General features: G+C 48.2%; 1 protein-coding gene across 7 annotated transcripts in view; it reads right to left on the bottom strand.

Annotated features, from left to right (window-relative positions):
* The window catches only part of ASAP2 (ArfGAP with SH3 domain, ankyrin repeat and PH domain 2), a 199,285-nt gene that overhangs the window by 92,214 nt on the left and 88,234 nt on the right, over positions 1-18,837 (bottom strand). For 6 of the 7 annotated variants that reach the window (XM_021924556.2, XM_021924559.2, XM_021924555.2 and 3 more), the window contains exon 3: positions 16,692-16,837. In XM_021924556.2, the coding sequence (XP_021780248.2) occupies positions 16,692-16,837 (146 nt within the window). Of the gene's footprint in view, positions 1-7,202; positions 8,396-16,691; positions 16,838-18,837 lie in introns of those variants that run through there. The other variant, XM_021924560.2, reaches the window with a different exon arrangement.

The raw sequence follows: 18,837 nt of genomic DNA, 5'->3' as shown, positions 1-18,837 counted from the left end.
CAGGTCTTAACCCTACGTACACAGACCCGTCCTCCAACATTCCCTCCATGCCATTCTCACATTCACTGCCTCAGCTGGGCCTCACTGCTCCTTCTCGGAACTAAGGCTATGGCATCCCCTGCTCCCTGCCACCACCTCCTAGCCTCTGCCTGCCCCAATCCCTCCTTCAGAGCTCAGGCAGGCTACTCTGGGGTTGTGCCTCTAATAAAGACTAAACTACTTATTCCTGCATTTCACACTCTCCACAATCCATCCTTATTTGCCACGTTTCATCTTCATCTTTCTCCAAACTGAACTCTCTCCTTCCCTGATTCTATGCATGTGCTCAATTTGTTCTATTCGACGGAAAAGTCTTCCCTATCCCTGCTGTGTTCAAAGCCTTCTCATCTATCAGGAGTTACTCAAATGCCACTTTCTCTACTAAGCAACCCCGGCAGAATGTGATCCCTCCCTCCCCAAAATCCTCCAATATTTTCTTTCTGTCTTTCTTTTTGAGATGGAGTCTCACCCAGTCTGGAGTGCCGTGGCGAGATCTTGGCTCACTGCAACCTCCACTTCCCAGGTTCAAGTGATCCTCCCGCCTCAGACTCCTGAGTTGCTGGGATTACAAGTACCCACCACCATGCCTGGCAACTTTTTGTATTTTTAGTAGAGACAAGGTTTCATCATGTTGGTCAGGCTGGTCTCAAACTCCTGACCTCAGGTGATCCACCTGCCTCGGCCTCCCAAAGAGCTGTGATTACAAGTATGAGACACTGCGCCCAGCCCCTTTTCTAAATGTTTTAAGGCACTTGGCAGGCTCTTCCCTGCATTCATCTTTTTTTTTTTTTTTTTTTTTTGAGACGGAGTCTCGCTCTGTCGCCCAGGCTGGAGTGCAGTGGCCGGATCTCAGCTCACTGCAAGCTCCGCCTCCCGGGTTCACGCCATTCTCCTGCCTCAGCCTCCTGAGTAGCTGGGACTACAGGCGCCCACCACCTCGCCCGGTTAGTTTTTTGTATTTTTTAGTAGAGAGGGGGGTTTCACAGTGTTAGCCAGGATGGTCTTGATCTCCTGACCTCATGATCCACCCGTCTCGGCCTCCCAAAGTGCTGGGATTACAGGCTTGAGCCACTGCACCCGGCCTGCATTCATCTTAGTGATCTCACACCCTAAGTTCTAAAGGGTGGCATCCACCTTTATTGTATTTTATGTTTCCCAGAGCTCTCAGCATGGAGCTTGGCATAGAATAGAGGCTTGAAAAATATTGATGGAAGAAATCAGTATACTGAAATATTTTTCTGAGCATCGAACACATAAAAGACAGAATCTACAGGGGCTTCAGATAAAATGTTAGTTCTATTAACCCCTTTAAACCAAATACAGCAAATGCGTGTGTGAATTCATTCATTCAAGTGTATTTATTGAGCACCTATTTTGCAGACAGCAACGGTAGGTAAATTTACAAAGGAGGCTGGATGTGGTGGCTCATACTGGTAATTCCAACACTTTGGGAGGCCGAGGCGGGCAGATCACCTGAGGTCAGGAGTTTGAGACCAGCCTGACCAACATGGCAAAACCCCATCTCTACTAAAAATACAAAAATGAGCCAGGCAAGGTGGCACGTGCCTGTAATCCTAGCTACTTGAGAGGCTGAGGCAGGAGAATCGCTTGAACCCAGGAGGTGGAGGTTGCAGTGAGCCCAGATCACGCCACTGCACTCCAGCCTGGGCAACAGAGTGAGACTCTGTTTCAAAAACATAAATAAATAAATAAAAATTTTCACTCTGTTGCCCAGGCGGGAGTGCAGTAGCACGATCTTGGCTCACTGCAACCTCCACGTCCCAGGTTCAAATGATTCCCTGCCTCAGCCTCCCAAGTAGCTGGGATTACAGGCACATGCCACCCTGCCCGGCTAATTTTTGTATTATTAGTAGAGACGGAGTTTCACCATGTTGGCAAGGCTCCAAGGACAGCTCTGATGACCACTGTAAAGGAGCCACGTGTCCGGAGTAGTGGCAGGAGAGGGGGGGTGTACGGATGAGTTAGGAAACAAAAACAAGAAGCGAGGACCTCAGTCCTCATAGAGCCTCTCTCCGCAGGTGAACAGGGGAGACACGCCACATGTTTAGGTAAGTAAACGACCAAGTGGAAACTCTGAGAGCCAGGAATGAAATGCCATGGAACTTCCACGAAGAGAACACTATTTGTAGCCTGGATAACAGGGAAATCTCTGTTTAGCAGCGGATGCGAGACAGACCTTCAAAAGATGGGGCATTGTGAGGTGGGGGCAGGGGTAGGTTGGGCAAAAGGAACGGCGTGGAGGGCGGTCACAGTGCTGGTGTGGACCTGCCAGCCGTGGCAGTCAAGGAGTCAGCAGAAAGCAGCAGCTGGAGAGAAAGAAGCCTGGTGCCAGGTCAGTGAGGGCAATTCTGGCTTCATTCAGTTTTTCTCTTTGGAATTATTTAAATTATCAAAATTAGGAAACTATTACTTTTCTAATCAGAAAATAAATTATTATAATAGAGACAGAAAAGTAGATCAGTGGTTGCCTGGAGCGGAGGGGAAGATGGGATTAACTGGAGAAGAACATGAGGGCCCTTAAGGGGAGAAGAAAATGTCCTAAATCGGATTTAAGGTGATGGTCGCACCACTTGGTAAAGTTACTGGAAATCACTGATGTGTACACTTGAAATGGGCAATTTTTATAACATGTAAAATATGCCTCAACAAAGATGTCTACTTTTTAAAGAAAATCTCACAAATATCAACAGAATCCCCATCAATGGCTTCACTAATAATGCTTCCGGACTCCTGGACGTCAGCCTGTTTGCCTCTGCCTTTCCACGCTCGGTGTATGCAGCCCACACAGCACACACGTCTCGTGGCTCAGGGAGAATTTCCCAGGACACGGCCACTCTGGTCTCTGTCTGGGCCAGAGAACAAGTGCATGGGAGCCGGACGCCCTTCTCGGCAGATGTGCCCTGCGGCCTGAGTGTCGGGCAGGCTCTGGGCTTCCTCCGTGTGTCTGGCAGCCTCAGGTCCACAGCCAAACGAGCCATCCTCGAGTTCTGGCCGAGAGAGATGAAAACCACAGCCAGAAAATGATTACACATCCCTTGTGCTCAGGCAGCTCCAGTCTCAATTTATGAGTAATGACATTTTCATGCTCTTTGGGAAGAATTACATTATCCCTGGGTAACCCAACCAGAATATTTTCCTTAGCACCAAGAAAGCATAGCGCTTTCTCATGTTTCGACTCACTTTTAACAAACACATTATGTAAAATGGCTTTTTAAAACATCGAGTGCAACCTGAATACAAATTATTAATCTTAATCACTGCTATTAATTTTGGACCAACAAGCAGGCAATTGTTTTTTTTTTTTTTTTAGACGGGGTCTCTCCCGCCCAGGATGGAACACAGTGAGGCTCCAGTGATCCTCCCACTTCTGCCTCCCGAGTAGCTGGGACCACAGGCAAGAGCTACCATGCCTGGCTAATTTTTTTATTTTTATTTTTTGTAGAGACGGGGTCTCGCCATGTTGCCAAAGCTGGTCTCAAATTTCTAGGCTCAAGCAATCTACTCACCTCAGCCTCCCGAAGTGCTGAGATTATAGGCATGAGCCACCACACCCAGCCCAGGCAATCTTTCAAATAACAATCCTCCCTTTCCCCATCTCCCCCGCCCTCTTCCTGTCTTAGCTTTTCCCCGGAGTTCACTTGGATACGTCTGACAAGGTGAGTAAGTAGTCAAAGGTCTGTGATCTCACAAGTAGAAATAAAATGATTCAGTCAGTGGGACAGGCAGTAAACAGGGTTATAAGACATAAAGAACAAAATCATTACACTAATAACGTCACAGCTGATGAGCAAACAAAGATAGGCCAGAAGGCACAGAGAGGGGAACAGAGCCAGTCAAACAGTCATCTCTTCACAATATCCTTCCTATTTGGATGGTGGTGGGGGGGACCTTAAAACTCATTGCCTCTAGCTCTGTCACTTCCCACTTTCCCCCACCCCCCAGTTCACAGGCCACCCTCTCTGTTCTCTGGCCGCTGACCAACAGCTGCTGATCCAGCCGAAGTGTGGAGGTGCAGCCCAACCCCAGGGAGCTGCAGTGCTGCCTTCTCTTTGACTTAGGCAGTGAGTCATTCTGCTTTGCCAAATGATCTTGCCCAAAGGGATCCATCCAGAAGCCTGAAGCTAGACAGGATTCTTACGTTATAGCTATTTTTAAGGAGCAGCCAAAGGTCACTGGGCAGAATCTTTCCAGCTGTAGCCTCATGGGTCTAAAAAGTAACAGGTCTTCCCAGGGCTCACCTCCAAAACCCTTAACAGAGTCCGACTCTCTTCGAGGACAATCAGCTTTTCCTTTAAAAGGCCATTCTGTCACCATGTAATATAAAACATGGCCAAAGGATCTTACCTGAGGCTTGCCTGCGTCATGTCACGTATTTGAATATGCCCAGTTTATGAGAAACTTGAGAGGTAGAAAAGACGCTTTGAGATGTGGGGAGTTTTTAACTCGAGCAAATGCTGCTCAGTCATAGAGGTAAATAGGAAAAAGCATGGCCTCAAAGAAAGCAAACCACCTATTCACCTGCACAGGCCAGGCAACACCTTGTCTAAGGGTGGGCAGTTGCAGAAAGACCTCACACCTCATTGTATCAATTAAGGGCATTCTTAGCAGTGACTGCAGCATTAACAAGGATATGCAAGTGTGAAACAGCCTTCCAGTGCTGGAAGCTTCCAGTCACTTCCAGGAACCAGAGCCCACGGCCTAGGACATGTGTGTGAGGCAGACGTTAAAGAGTGGAAAGTGGGCTGTAGACCTGTGATGTCCCACAGGATAGACACTAGCTACATGCCCCTCTTCACATTTAAATTGATTAAACTTAAAGGAAGTTAAAAAAGGAGTTCCTCAGTTGCACTAGCCACATATCAAATGCAACAGTCACATGTGGCTAGAGACTTGTTAGACTCAGTAAGGCAGATATACAGCATTCCCATCAATGCAAACAGTTCTATTGGGCACCAACACTTGGAACAAAAGGCTTTTGAAAAGTTTTAAGCAGCTTTATTGAAGTGTCATGGATAGACAATAAACCACATGCATTTAAAGTACGGCTTGATATGCTATGACACATGGATACTCCTATGAAGCTATCACCAAAATCCAGACTGCCAAAGTACCCTCTCATCCCAAGAGGACGTTTCCTTGTGCTCCTTTTGCAACTCCAGCTCCTTACCCTCAAGTCTCTGGCAACCCCGATCTGCTTCTTTGACACAGAACACTGCATTTTCTGGAATTTTATATACGGTATCTGGAATCACCCAGCGTGTACGCTTTTTCATCTGGCTTCTTGCATAATGATTTTGGGACTGAGCATAATGACTCTGCAATTCATTCATGTAGTTGCGTGTACCAGTAGTTCACTTCTTTTTCTTGGCCAGCACTGTTCCATCATATGGCTCCACTGCTGTCTAGCCAGACACCTGTTGATGGACATTTGAGTTGTTTCCAGTTTGGGGGATACTACGGATATCACAAATAAAGATGCCATGATCATTTGTGGGATGGGGACTCTTTCAAATAGTGTCAAACAGGCCTCGTTATAAGGTGGCCTTGGAGCAGACTGCAAAGGAGGTGGGCAGAGAGCCACGTGAGGACCTGGGGGAAGTGCCCTCTGGGCCAAGGGGACTCTAACACAAAGGTCCTGGGGCAGGAGTATGCCTGGCAGGTTCTGTTCTTTCTAAAGGCTGCTTATCTGAAAGAATGGGTATCCAGGCAGAAAGTATTTTTGAGAAGCACAAGGTATTGAGTAAAACAGCCTGAATAAACCATCAAACGACACAGGGCCACTTAATCCCATTTAACCCGTACAATTACTCTGAGAAATAAGTGCCGTGACCCCCATTTTGCAGGTATGGCAACAGAGGCTTGAGTGATCCACGTTGCCTCCAAATCACACAACTATTAGCAGCAGAGTTGGCTAGAACTGTGAAGCCAGAGCTCTTCCTATCAGCTCACTATTAAACACAGCTGGACTTAAACTCCTGCTGTCACAGGGCAAGATGGTTTACACCTGCCAGGCCAGGCCAGGCTAAGCTAAGCTGGGGCTGGGCACCTGCTGCCATCCTAGGTGCTGTCTCCATCAAAAAGCCCTCCTGTTCCCTTTGACACAGAGCAGCCCATCAGGTACACACAAGGGAACTCTAAAGAGGAAACTCACTGATGTGGTTTGGGTCTGTGTCCCCGCTCAAACCTCATGTCGAATTGTAATCCCCAGTGTTGGAGCTGGGGCCTCGATCACGGTGGTGAAGTTCTCATGACTCGTTTAGCACCATGCCCCTTGGTACTGGGCAGCAAGTGAGTTTAAAAGTGTGTGGCACCTCCCGCCTCATTCTTGCCCCTGCCCACGGCCATGTGAAGTGCTGGCTCCCCCTTCACCTTTCGCTTCCTGAGGCCTCCCCAGAAGCCGAGCAGAGCAGATGCTGCCATGCTTCCTCTACAGCTTGTGGAACCATGAGTCAATTAAACCTCTTCATACATATATATTTAAGTTACCCGGTCTCAGACATTTCTTTATAGCAGTGCAGGAACTGACTAATACAATCATCTAGGCCACTTTCATTTTTGGTGTAAGTGAACAGATCCCCTGGGCCACAGTATTGCCTTGAAGTCTATCACACACACATGCATGATGCACACACTCCCGTCTAGGCACTCTCACAGAGGGCCCTCCTGAACAGTTGCACCCACCCCGCCCCTGGCAGCAGAGTCGCTGATGGTTTAATTAAAAAGGAGAGGGGGAGCCCATGCTGATCCTAAGTGTTTAACACAAACTGAAAGATCAAAACCAACCAGCTGGCAAAAACACATTGGCAACTTTCACACCAGAACAAGGAGGAAAATCGCTGACCTGGTTTCTGCTCTTAATGCCGCTTCTCTGGCAGTCAACAGCTCTGATCTTTCAGGCTCTAAGTGGAGAGAAAACTGGGCCCTCTGCCCCCTTCTCCACTAGAATAAACAAAGAGCTTGGACACGTCAGTCGGCCACCAACAACCGCGCGGACACCCACTGAAGGCCAGTTCTGGAAGCCGGAGGACAGCACTGGAGAACCCAGGACTCAGGCACCCAAAACTACTTCTAAAACCGGATGATGGTAAAACAATTGCTGAAGCCATCAACCAGAAATGAAAGGACTTTTTCAAAGGTATTACCTCCAAGAATCCAGGTTTAGGAAGCAGCTCTGACCTCCGCAGGACCTGGGGCACACAAAGTCTCCATCTCACCAAGGGTGAGAGTCGGAAGCACTGGACTGAGGCTGTCCTCGGGGCAGCGGTTCTCAGTGTGGCTCCCGACCAGCAAGGCCAGCATGACTAGGAACAGGAAATGCAAAACCCTGGGCCCTACCCCAGGCCTGTGGAATCAGAAACTCTTGGGGGAGCCCAACAGGTGTGGTCTAACAAGCCATGCAGGTGATGCTGATGCACCCCAGCTGGAGAGCCACAACCCTGCAGGTGAGGTGTGGAGGCTGGGGCTGTGCCTTTCTAACAATTACGGTGCTGCTGGTGCAGCTGGCCCAGGGGCCGCACTTGGAGGACCTCTGCTCCAGGGCAGTGCTGCTCAAGCTTGACTGCCTGCTATTGCCTGAAGCTCCTACACACTAAGATTCTGGCTTCACAGGCCTCGGGGAGGCTGGAATTCTAAGAAGCCCCAGGCGATTCCAGTGATGCTCTATGGGTGCCCGGCTAGGGCCCCTGTGGCACCAATGGTACAAACCCTGCCCACATGCCTTCTAAGCTGGAACCTGGAGTATATGAGCACTGATGTGGGGTGCCAGGCTTCAGATTTTAAGCAATGATTACCAAACAGCTGAAAGTTCCCAAAGAAAGGGGAATGCAAACAAGCACATGCTGAATTTCTATCAATTCGCTGACAATTCCCTCAGTGAGCCAGGGGCAGAGGCTTGACTCCTGGCTGGGCCCATCACCCCAAGGACAAAGGGGCACAGGGTCTCCACAGCTCACAATCCCCCGTTTCCCTTCTCATCAACCTTGGGCTTCCAGTTCCTTCCCTGGGGCCCGGAAACAGGCTCAAGCCCCTCTCACCCTAGGAACCCACCTGGCTTTCCTCTTCCATTATCAGCCTTTCTTAGAACAGTGAACACCTGTGGTCCCTATGCCTCCACCTGCAGCAGCCGCTCTTCTGCCTTTAAGAAAAGTCTGGGAAACGTCCCTGAGGCCCCTCTCAGGCACCCAAGCCAACAGGGCTGCTCTTCTGCACCCCTGCTGTGGATGTGGCTCCCGACCTCCTTCACTCACACCCCGGACTACTACAGCCCTCCTACCTGGTATCTCTATTCCCTACAGCCCTACCAGGCCGTATCTCCACCCCCAGTACTACAGCCCTCCACTTGGTATATATACCCAGCCCTATTCTCTACACCCCTAGAGCCCTTCCACCAATATATACACCCCACTACTCCAGCCCCTCTACCAATATCTATATCCCACTACTCCAGCCCCTCTACCAATATCTACACCCCACTATTACAGCCACTCCATCAACATCTATGCCCCACTACTCCAGCCCTTCCACCAATATCTACACCCCACTACTCCAGCCCCTCTACCAATATCTATATCCCACTACCACAACCCCCTCCCACCAATATCTATACCCCACTACTCCAGCCCCTTCACCCATATCTACACTCCTACTCATTACTCACTTCCTCCATCTACACCATGTCTCAGTCACCAGCTCCCACCACACCCTCTATTCCTTTACAGCCTCCTTCCACCAATATCTATACCCCACTACTCCAGCCCCTTCCACCAATATCTATACCCCACTATTGCAGCCCTTCCATCAATATCTATACCCCACTATTGCAGCCCCTCCGCTTAATATCTATATACCCCACTATTAACAACCCCCACCAATATCTTATACCCCACTACCTAGCCCCCTCCACCCAACATCTTTTATACCCCAATATTACAGCCCCCCACTCCCACACATCTACACCCACTCACCCAGCCCCTTCTACCACACCAAGCACCCCACTATTACAGCCTCCCTCCACCAACATCTATAACCCGGGCACTACCCAGCCCTTCCACCAACATCTATACCCCATTATTGCAGCCCTCCACCCTGGGGCCCATCTATACCCCACCATTATAGCCCCACCAATATCTATGTACCCCACTACCCAGCCCCCTTCCACCAACATTCCACCCCACTCATTACAGCCTCCCTCACCAATATCTATACCCTACTCATTACAGCCTCCCTCCACCAATATCTATATCCCACTATTACAGCCCCCGCCAATATCTACACTCCCCACTACTCCAGCCCTTCACCAATATCTACACCCCACTATTACAGCCCTCCACCACTATCTATACCCCACTACTCCAGCCCTTTCACTCCACATCTATCTACCCTACCACAGCCCCCCACCACATTCCATCCCACCCAGCCCTTCACTCCACATCTTACACCCCACCATTACAGCCCCCACCACATTCTATACCCCACTCACCCAGCCCCTTCTACCCACACATCTACACCTGCACTATTACAGCCCCCACCAATATCTACACCCCACTATTACAGCCCCTCCACCAATATCTATACCCCACCATCCAGCCCTCCTTCCACCAATATCTATAGCCCACTACTCCAGTCCCTCTACCACTATCTACACCCCACCATTACAGCCCGTCCACCAATCTCTACACCCCACTACTTCAGCCCCTCCATCAATATCTATACCCCACTATTACAGCCCCTCCACCAATATTTACACCCCACTATTACAACCTCCTCCACCAATATCTATACCCCACTATTACAGCCCCTCCACCAATATCTGAACCTCACTCACCCAGCCCCTCTCTCCACTCATCTATACCCTCCCACCCTGTACCTACACCCCCACGACTACAGCCCCCTCCCACCTGTATACATCCCCCTACAGCCCTCCTACCTGTATCTACACTCCCTTACAGCCCCTCCACCCCATATCTACACCCCCTACAGCCCTTCCACCCCCTATCTACATCCCCACTATAGCCATTCCACACAGTACCTTGTAGATTTGGCAAACATTTTTTTTTTTTTAAGTTTGAGGTCACCTATATCATGGTAGTTGTCCCTTTAATAGCCAGCAATTGAGAAAACACAATGACAACAAAAACAAACCATTTTAGGTTCATTAATACTTTCAGACAGAAACAGTGTGTCCTACACACATTTGAGAATTGTGAAGACATTGATTTCTAAACCTTGCAAGCAGGCTTGTGTGCAGAAGGACAAGTGCCATAGCGCAGTGCCCCTCCACCCGCAGGGATCCAGGGAACCAGGGACTCAGGGTTCGGGGCGGGGAGTCACTGCTCCCTGCTTCCAATGCTGTACCCTCAGGGCTCCGCAGGCTGCCAGTGGCCATCCCGGCACAGGCTGTCTTCTAATAAAAGCATCTGTGTCCCCTGCCCAGGCAGGAGTTGCCCGAGGTCACCGCCCTATACAGCACCAGCAGATGGACAGCACCCAGCAGGTGCCCAGTCCTCGTCTCTGTGAGTTCACCCTCCCGCGTCCAAGGCCTCACCACCCTATCTTTGCCCAATATGTATGGCTTTTCCCACTTTCTCTGTATGGGGGTTACAGTATCGCAGCATTCCCTCCCAACCCCAAAAAGCAACAGTATCCAAGTCCAATGGAAACCTATTCTGTGGCTATGCCACAACCAAAATGTAGACATCTGATGCCAGCCTTATTTGTTCGTCGTCTCGATCAAACAATGTGCTTTTGTTTTTGGTTAGAGATTTGTGAGTATAGAATATAGCTTAGCATTGAAGTCTTTTGGGTCTTAGATAAGGAATTTCCAACTATAAATGAGGCCATACTAAAATCTAAATGGCAGAGGTTTCTAGGGGCCCAAAGTGACTGTCAGCAAGTCCATCATCGTACTCTCTCTCCCTTCCTCACTCGAAGCCCTAGCCCTCAAGCCCGACTCACTCGAAGCCTATGGACTCCTAATTTGCACACGAATCTAACAAGGCACACAAGTCATCTTGCTCTTCAGTTCGCAGCACTGTAAAACAGAGACCTTAGAGGCACCCAAGTACTGATAGCAGGAGAAAGGGCAACCAATAGAAAAAGTGTCAGAATATTAAAAAGCAAATGTCAGAAATGGACACCTAGTAACAGTACAGGACTAATCCAAGGGCAGATATTCCCATGTACCCCAAGCCACTGAGGATGTCTCTAGATTTCAGCATAGTCCATTAGTTTACGTCCAAAACAGTGACTTAAATCTTCCCCCTAGAAAGATGATATGATCATTGCTCTTGTTTAATTAAAAAAAAAGTAAGACATTTAAGAATCTAAGATATTTTCATAGGAGAAAGTCTATGGAAGTACTGAGGGTGAGGACCTCTGGTAGCAAGATGTCTATACTGAATGATGAGACAAGCCTTACTAATACGGACAATCAGCTCACACTTAACCTAAGCCTGACAGTGCTGGGCAGAGTCCTGCTGTACTAGTACCAATGCAGCCAGGCCAGGATGCCTGTCTGCCAGGTGCAACACATAGGACAAAGCCACAAACGACCACTCATCCCAACAGAACCTTACTAACTCCCTAGTAAGGTTAGCTATAATGTCTTCTGGCCAAGTGTGGTGGCTCACACCTGTAATCCCAGCAATTTGGGAGGCCCAGGCGGGTGGATCACTTGAGGTCAGGAGTTCAAGACCAGCCTGGCCAACATGGAGAAACCCTGTCTGTACTGAAAATACAAAACTTAGCTGGGTGTGGTGGCTCGTGCCTATAATCCCAGCTACTTGGGAGGCTGAAGCACAAGAATGGCTGGAACCCGGAAAGCGGAGGCTGCAGTGAGCCAAGATCGCGCTACTGCATTCTAGCCTGGGTGACACAGTGAGACTCTGTCTCAAAAAAAAAAAAAAAAGTTGGCCAGGAGTGGTGGCTCATGCCTGTAATCCCAATGGGAGGCCAAGGTGGGCGGATCATGAGGTCAGGAGTTCAAGACCAGCCTGGTGAATATGGTGAAACCCCATCTCTGCTAAAAATATAAAAATTAGCCGGGCATGGTGGCACGCGCCTGTAGTCCCAGCTACTCGGGAGGCTGAGGCAGAAGGATCGCTTGAACCCGCGAGGCAGAGGTTGCAGTGAGATAAGATTGCACCACTGCACTCCAGCCTGGGTGACAGAGTGAGACTCCGTCCTCAAAAAAAAAAAAACTCTTCTAACTCACATCATCTGTGTTTTAAAAAAAAAAAGATGACTGATAGGCATGTTGCTTGGTAGAGCTTTCCATTTCCTCTATCAACGTGGGTGAGGGACAACTCCTTAGCCCAGGGTCACCTCAGATCTCATGCTGCAACTCTGTTCTCTCGTGAGCACCCACTGGCCCCTGCTTTCAACAGATGCTGATCTTCATGTAGAGCGGGTTCTGCAGACCATGAGGACATCTTTCACTAACAATCCTCTAACACTGGAGACAGAGACTACATATCTGTAACGAACCTTTCAGAAACCGGCCCTGAAATGCAGCCTTTCATTAGAGAGCCACTTCTCAGCACACAGGTGGCCCCTGGAGTCTTTCCAGCATTCTCACATCCATCTGGGAAGAGGAAAAGAACCCCTGAAACCGGGCAGACTTCATAAGCACTTTATTTTCACACATGTCACATTTCTGGAGCCGCCTGGTTTTCCCTTTCATCCTGCATCACCGCAGAGAAAATTCACAGACTTCTGCAGGTGAGAATCTCACCCATTAGTAAGAAAATCTTGCTTTATATTAAGCTGGCATTTCTCTGGAGATCTTCCAACTGCTTTATAAACATTCTTTCACGCCTCCAAGCAGGTAGGTGGTAATTGTTATTCTTTCTGGACAAGAGGTAGCACTGTGAGTCTTAGCTGGACAGAACTGAAATGTTTTTAAATGCCCGAGGGAAAGCAAAAGCAAGGCTTGGAAAATATGAGATAAGACAGATGTGACCAAAAATAGGAAGAAGAATGGTATACAAAATTCCAAAAAAGGAGACTTCTCCTATAATCCACTCCCCGTCTACCCAGCTTTGCAGGAGCCACCACTTGGCCTTCCTCTGGCTGTGCAGCTTCCACACAGGTTCTGGCCTGGAAAATCAGGCGTGGTAAGTGCTAATTTTGGCTCAAATAAGAAATTTTCTCTCTCTTTGATCTTTGCCAGGAAATAGGATCAACAATCCGACTTCCATAAAGTGCAAGCTGAAACTTGAACCCTTATGATCAGTCAAGAAGGTGATAAGAGGCCGTGGTTCCTTTAAATGTCACAAGGACAACAACATGGGTTTGGAGTGTTAATACCTGGGTTTGAATCCCAACTCTGTCCCTCACTAGCTAAGGGCCCTGTAAGTGACTGTGTGCCTTAAGATGATGGTAATACAAACTATCCTGCACAGCTGTCAAGTGGAATAAATGAAACAGAGTCTCCTGCATGCATAGCCCAGTGATTGCTACACCCTGGGTGCTCATCAAATCACTGCCACGGATACCTTTATTGATACTTTTACTCACTGTAGAAAGATGGACAGCAACTAGGACCTGCAGTGATGTGTGAAGTATTAAAAACTGGCAAAGTCACAGGGTGGTGAGCAATGTACCAGCTGTAACATGCAGGCCCTGCTCTGCTTTCTGCTTTTGCAGGAAATTTTATAAAGGAGAGGGAGGAATTGATTTTATTTAACTATGCGCAACTGCCTTTGTTGTTCACTGAGACAAGTTAGTTCCGTCCGGATTCCATGGTGTGGAGTGCTCCAGGTGGGCTTGCCTAGGCAAGGACTCTGAGCCTCCCAAGACCGGTATTAGCTGCTGCTTCTTTTCTCTTTTTTTTTTTTTTTTTTTTTTTTGAGACAGGGTCTCACTCTCTGTCACCCAGATGGAGTACAGTGGCGTGATGTCAGCTCACTGCAATTTCCGCTTCCTGAGCTTAAGCAATTCTTCAGCCTCAGCCTCCCGAGTAGCAGGGACTACAGGCATGAGCCACCACGCCCAGCTAAGTTTTGTATTTTTTGTAGAAACAGGGTTTCCCCATGTTGCCCAGGCTGGTCTTGAACTCCTGGGTTCAAAGCAATCCACCCACCTTGGCCTCCCAAAGTGCTGGGATGACACATGTGAGCCACTGTGCCGGGCCAGATACTAGCTCTTCAAACCATTCAGGGCCTCAGTTATCTAATCTGTAAAGTGGGAATGACACTGACTGACCTTATGGGATTGTCATAAGAATTAAATAAGCTATCCTGTATAAGAGTCACCAGCTGGCTATAATCTATCCACAGAATCAGGTATGGCATTATTCTCTCCATGTTAGAGCTGAGACAATCCAGGTCTAGCCATCAGATGAATAAAGCTAAAGGGCTAGGTGTCTGGGAGGGAGAAGCAGAACCCGGGCCTCCACCCATCTCCTACATCGTTGGCCATCGTGGGCTGGCTGCTTTCTAGGGCCCCTGCTTGGCAGCCCCGCTGGGACTTCCCTTCGCCATCATCCTCTTGGAATTCCCATCCACGGCTTGCTTTCCTGTGTTGGGTCCTGTTTCCTGACTTTCAATTTCCTCTTTCTTGGCTTTCCCCTTCATTTTACTAAAACACATCCTTTAGGAGTTTCAGAGAAATGACACATGGGAGCCAAAGTTTTTGAGCCTTGCATGTCTGAAAATATCTTTAATTCTACTCTCATATTTGATTGGCTGGGCATAATTCCAGGCTGAGTTAGTTTCCTCATGATTTTAATGGCATTGCTCCATGCTGTAACGTTTCCAGTGCTGCTGCTGAGAAGCTCACCACCATTCTGATTCCGAATCCTCTGGGTGCTGTCTGGACGCTTTTAAGATCTTTTGCAAGTTCGCACAGGGATGCTTAGGGTAGGTCTTTTCCCTTATTGCGCTGGGCACTTGCGAGCCTCTCAACTTGGAGACTCTTCCGTTCCATTTTTAGAGACTGTCTTTAGATTTGTTGCACTGATGACATCCTTCTCTCTTTCTAAAATACCTGCCAGTTGGATGCTGAGCCTTGAGAATTAATCCTTGTCTTGTCTTTTATCTATTTCCCACTTTTTGGTCTTTTGGATCTATTTTCTAAGAGATTTCCTCTACTCCAACCCTTCCTGTTGGATTTTTAATGTTATATTTTCTTACCTTAGTCATGTCCCTGGCCTTCTTTAATAGCAAGCTGCATCCCAGTCTTCCCGTACGTTCATTTTTCTGCTAATTCTGGTCTCCCTCATGCTGGAGGCTGCTCATCTGTACTGAAGCGTGAGGCACCAGGAGGCTCACAGGCAGCTCTGTGTGTATGGAAAGGGCTTATCCACCCAGGTGTGGGGAGAGCAGGCAGCCAACTGACTTTTCCACCAGGAGACGCCCTCTATGGCAGCATCTATGGATCTTTACCCTGGGCGCATGCAGTTTCTCCAGTTTAAAAAAAATCTCCACTCTTTCCCGACCCGGTGGTGAGACCCTATCATGCATGCCTGCCAGCGTCCAGGGCACGGGGCTGAGGCAGGGCGAGGGCTCCACTGCTGAGCAGGTGGGCCGCCACTCTAGGATAGGGATGAAGAGGGATGAGCGCAACCAAAGCCCCAAGGGATTTCAAATTCCTCCAAGTGAAAAGCTCAAGCAGAGCAACAGCTTTTTACTTTTACCATTTCCTACAGAAATGTTCATAAGTGAAGATGGGGAGAGAGCACAAGGGCCCGAGTGCTCCTGCTCTTCCCATTAGGAACTCACACGTGATGTTCCCTCATTTCTCCCCTTCTAAGGCCACTCTCACAAAATCACTGTCATCACCATCTCAAGAACGAGCTGTTTTTCACTTGTTATGAGCTTTCTAATAGAGGACATGAAAAAGATGCTGTTATTTGTGGCCTACAGAGAAAGCATTACTGAGTTCTTGACCTCTTCCATGGCCTTTAGGAGAAACTGGAGAAGACAAACAGGAAAGAAAAGCTGGGGCAATCCCAGGGTCTATTCCACCAGGGCAGGGTCCCAAACAGCCCTCTTGGGCTGCCCACTTCTTCAAAACGTTGTCCCCATCACGAGGACAGCACAGAGCTGCCAGGCACAAGAAAGGCGCGATTCACCCACAGTACCAAGCAGCAGCCACAGGCAGCAGGCACCAGTGCCGCATTCCCACGGCTAAAAACTCAGGCACTGCTCTCAGGCCAGGTTTTATTTTAGGTTCTACACTTGGGAGCACAAAAGGCCTTTAAATATTCATGGTAATTTCTGTGCTTTGATTACAGGTTACCTTGCTGTGTAAGACGGGCCTGAAACATATTTATTAAATATTATAAGCTTAAATGCCTACTATAATTACCAGAAAGAGAGTATTCTACACAGTTTAGAAACTATTAAAAATTCAAATCAGAGGCCCTTAAGAAGATGAATGCATTTACCCGTTTTGTCCCATAGCTGTGTAATTTAAATTGCAGAGCTGAATTTTAAGTCCTGCTAAAGTAAAAATTACAGTTTTAAACTTTATTCCAAATTGACCCAATGTATATAGAAAACATAATGCTTTTAGGTACCCAAGGAACTATGAAATGCATTCCTAGTACATCAAACAAACCTTAAGTATCCTCTACTGAGCCTCTTTCCCATCTGAAGCAACCGCAGCATTTCACACACAGAGCTGCTTACCAGGTTTTTGAAAAGAGCTGTCAACTCCTTTGTAAACACTGAGAACTTCAGGAATGCGCTTCCTAAATCCGGGTCATCTCTGCATACGCAGTTGCCACCGAACTTCTCCAGAGCCTGGGTGTACTGCTCTTCATTTTCCACGTGAGCTGCAACAGAATGAGGGAGGCGCTGTGAGTCTCAGGCATGCCACCCTCACTCCCCACCAGGTTCTTCTCGGTTGTGAATAACACTGAACACATCAGCAGAAGAAAAATCTGAGAAAAATCAAGCTGCACCAGGAACAGAAATAGCTTCGTTATCCTGACAACAACCCGTGGTGCTGGCAACAGATCCCAAAGAACAAGTGTGGTGTGCAAGAGGGGAAGCCCTTGCCCACGTCCAGTGGTCCTCAGCATTACCAGATGAGATGGCCAAGGACACACAACATTTCCACCCCTCCGAGGACTCTTCCTTCACCAAATGATGGCAGAAGTCACCAGACTCAGTCCCCTCCCAGAAACTCAACCACAGATGCCCCATTCCTCTCTAGCCTTAAACCCAGGACTCTAATTCAGAGCCACACACCGCAGCTCCTTCTCCTTTTCACACAGGAACAGCAGTGGTCTTTGCAGCTTCAGTGGCTCTGCTGAGGATGCAACCTCTACCCAGGGGCCCTTCCCTCCCAAACTCCTCTGCATCCTACAGACTCATGCTTCGTCCAGGAAGCCTTCCATGACTCTGCCCTACACCCTGGGTATTTCACTGGCACCTCTCCTATCCTTGCACTCAGCATGTTATATTGAAATGGTCTGGTAAATGTGTTCCCCATACAATGGATGTGCTTAGAGTTTACAGACTAAGTTGTATTCATCTTTGACCAAGTCGTGTGCCTGAAATATTAGACAACACACATGTTGTTTGAGCAGAAAAAGCAAACCAGGTGCTACGTCTCATAGCATTTTATTATCATTTAGGCCTCAAAGTAGCACCTGAAAGAGTGAAAATCTGGACTCTGGGTCTCTGGCACAGTGGTTCTCAATCCCTACTGGCTACCAAAAGCCTGCATGGATTTTCACCAAACTCTAGACACCACTGTCCCATCTCAGACCTCTGATTCAGAACCGTGGGTAGGAATGGGGGAGGGGACACAGGTGATTCTGGTAAATTAATGTGGTTGAATATAATTCCCTCACTACTAGGTCAGGCACTTTCAAATGAAACCAGCCAGTCTATAAAAAAACAACTTCTATCTCCATGGCTACCTAATTTCTGTTTTCATCAGTTCAATTGGAAATATAACACAACTATTGACAGGCACAACAGGGCAGCCAGACCTGCAGTGTGAACTTGGATGTGAACTCCACCAAAGACAGCCTTAGTGCTGCAGCTCCTCCACCAGGGGACAGATCCTGAGAGCCCGTCTGTAGCTCCCAAATTCCTTCTCGGGGAAATAAGACCACTGTCGGCTAATGCCAATGCCCAGGCTGGGCCTGACAATGAGGGAAAACGAGGGAACATTTGTTCCTGGAGGGCAGTCCTGGACCCTCAGCCAATCCCTATGACCCATAAATGGTCTGCTCGCCCATCCTAGGGGGGAAGCACCATGTCCTTGACCTCTAGTGGCATTTGGGGGACTACAGGGCTCTAATGGGGATCCAGCAGACACAAGAGAAAACTCATTTCACTGAGTCCTTTCCCTTTTTTTAACATTCCAGAAAAAAGCCTGAGAGTTCTAGATAAATTAAATGAATTTCTGAGACCAGATTCAACAAATTCAGACAGAAACATACACATGCACACGCACACACCGGCAAACACAGCTCCTCAGGAGCCCTCAGAAGATCTAGGTTCCAGTCCTATGTCCGCCAGCAAACATCTGTATGACCTTGGTAAGTCACAGTGATGCTGGGCCTGCGGCATCAGCTACACAAAGCATAAAGACCTGCTGGGAGATGCTCTCAAGGTCAGAGGAAGAATGAAAGAATCAGGTAAAGAGACTTGGTTTACCACACTCAGCACATAACCAATAACACTAACAAAAGTTAACAGCAGCAACAGGTGTCACTTATTCAAAGCACAAACTTTACATATATTTTTTCTAAACTTCATAAGACATGTATTGTTTCTCATAACACTATTAGGAAATTAGGGCTCAAAGAGATCAAAT

This window comes from Papio anubis, chromosome 14 (assembly GCF_008728515.1).
Source record: "Papio anubis isolate 15944 chromosome 14, Panubis1.0, whole genome shotgun sequence".
Classification (NCBI taxonomy): domain Eukaryota; kingdom Metazoa; phylum Chordata; class Mammalia; order Primates; family Cercopithecidae; genus Papio; species Papio anubis.
This window is presented reverse-complemented; position numbering and strand designations above follow the sequence as displayed.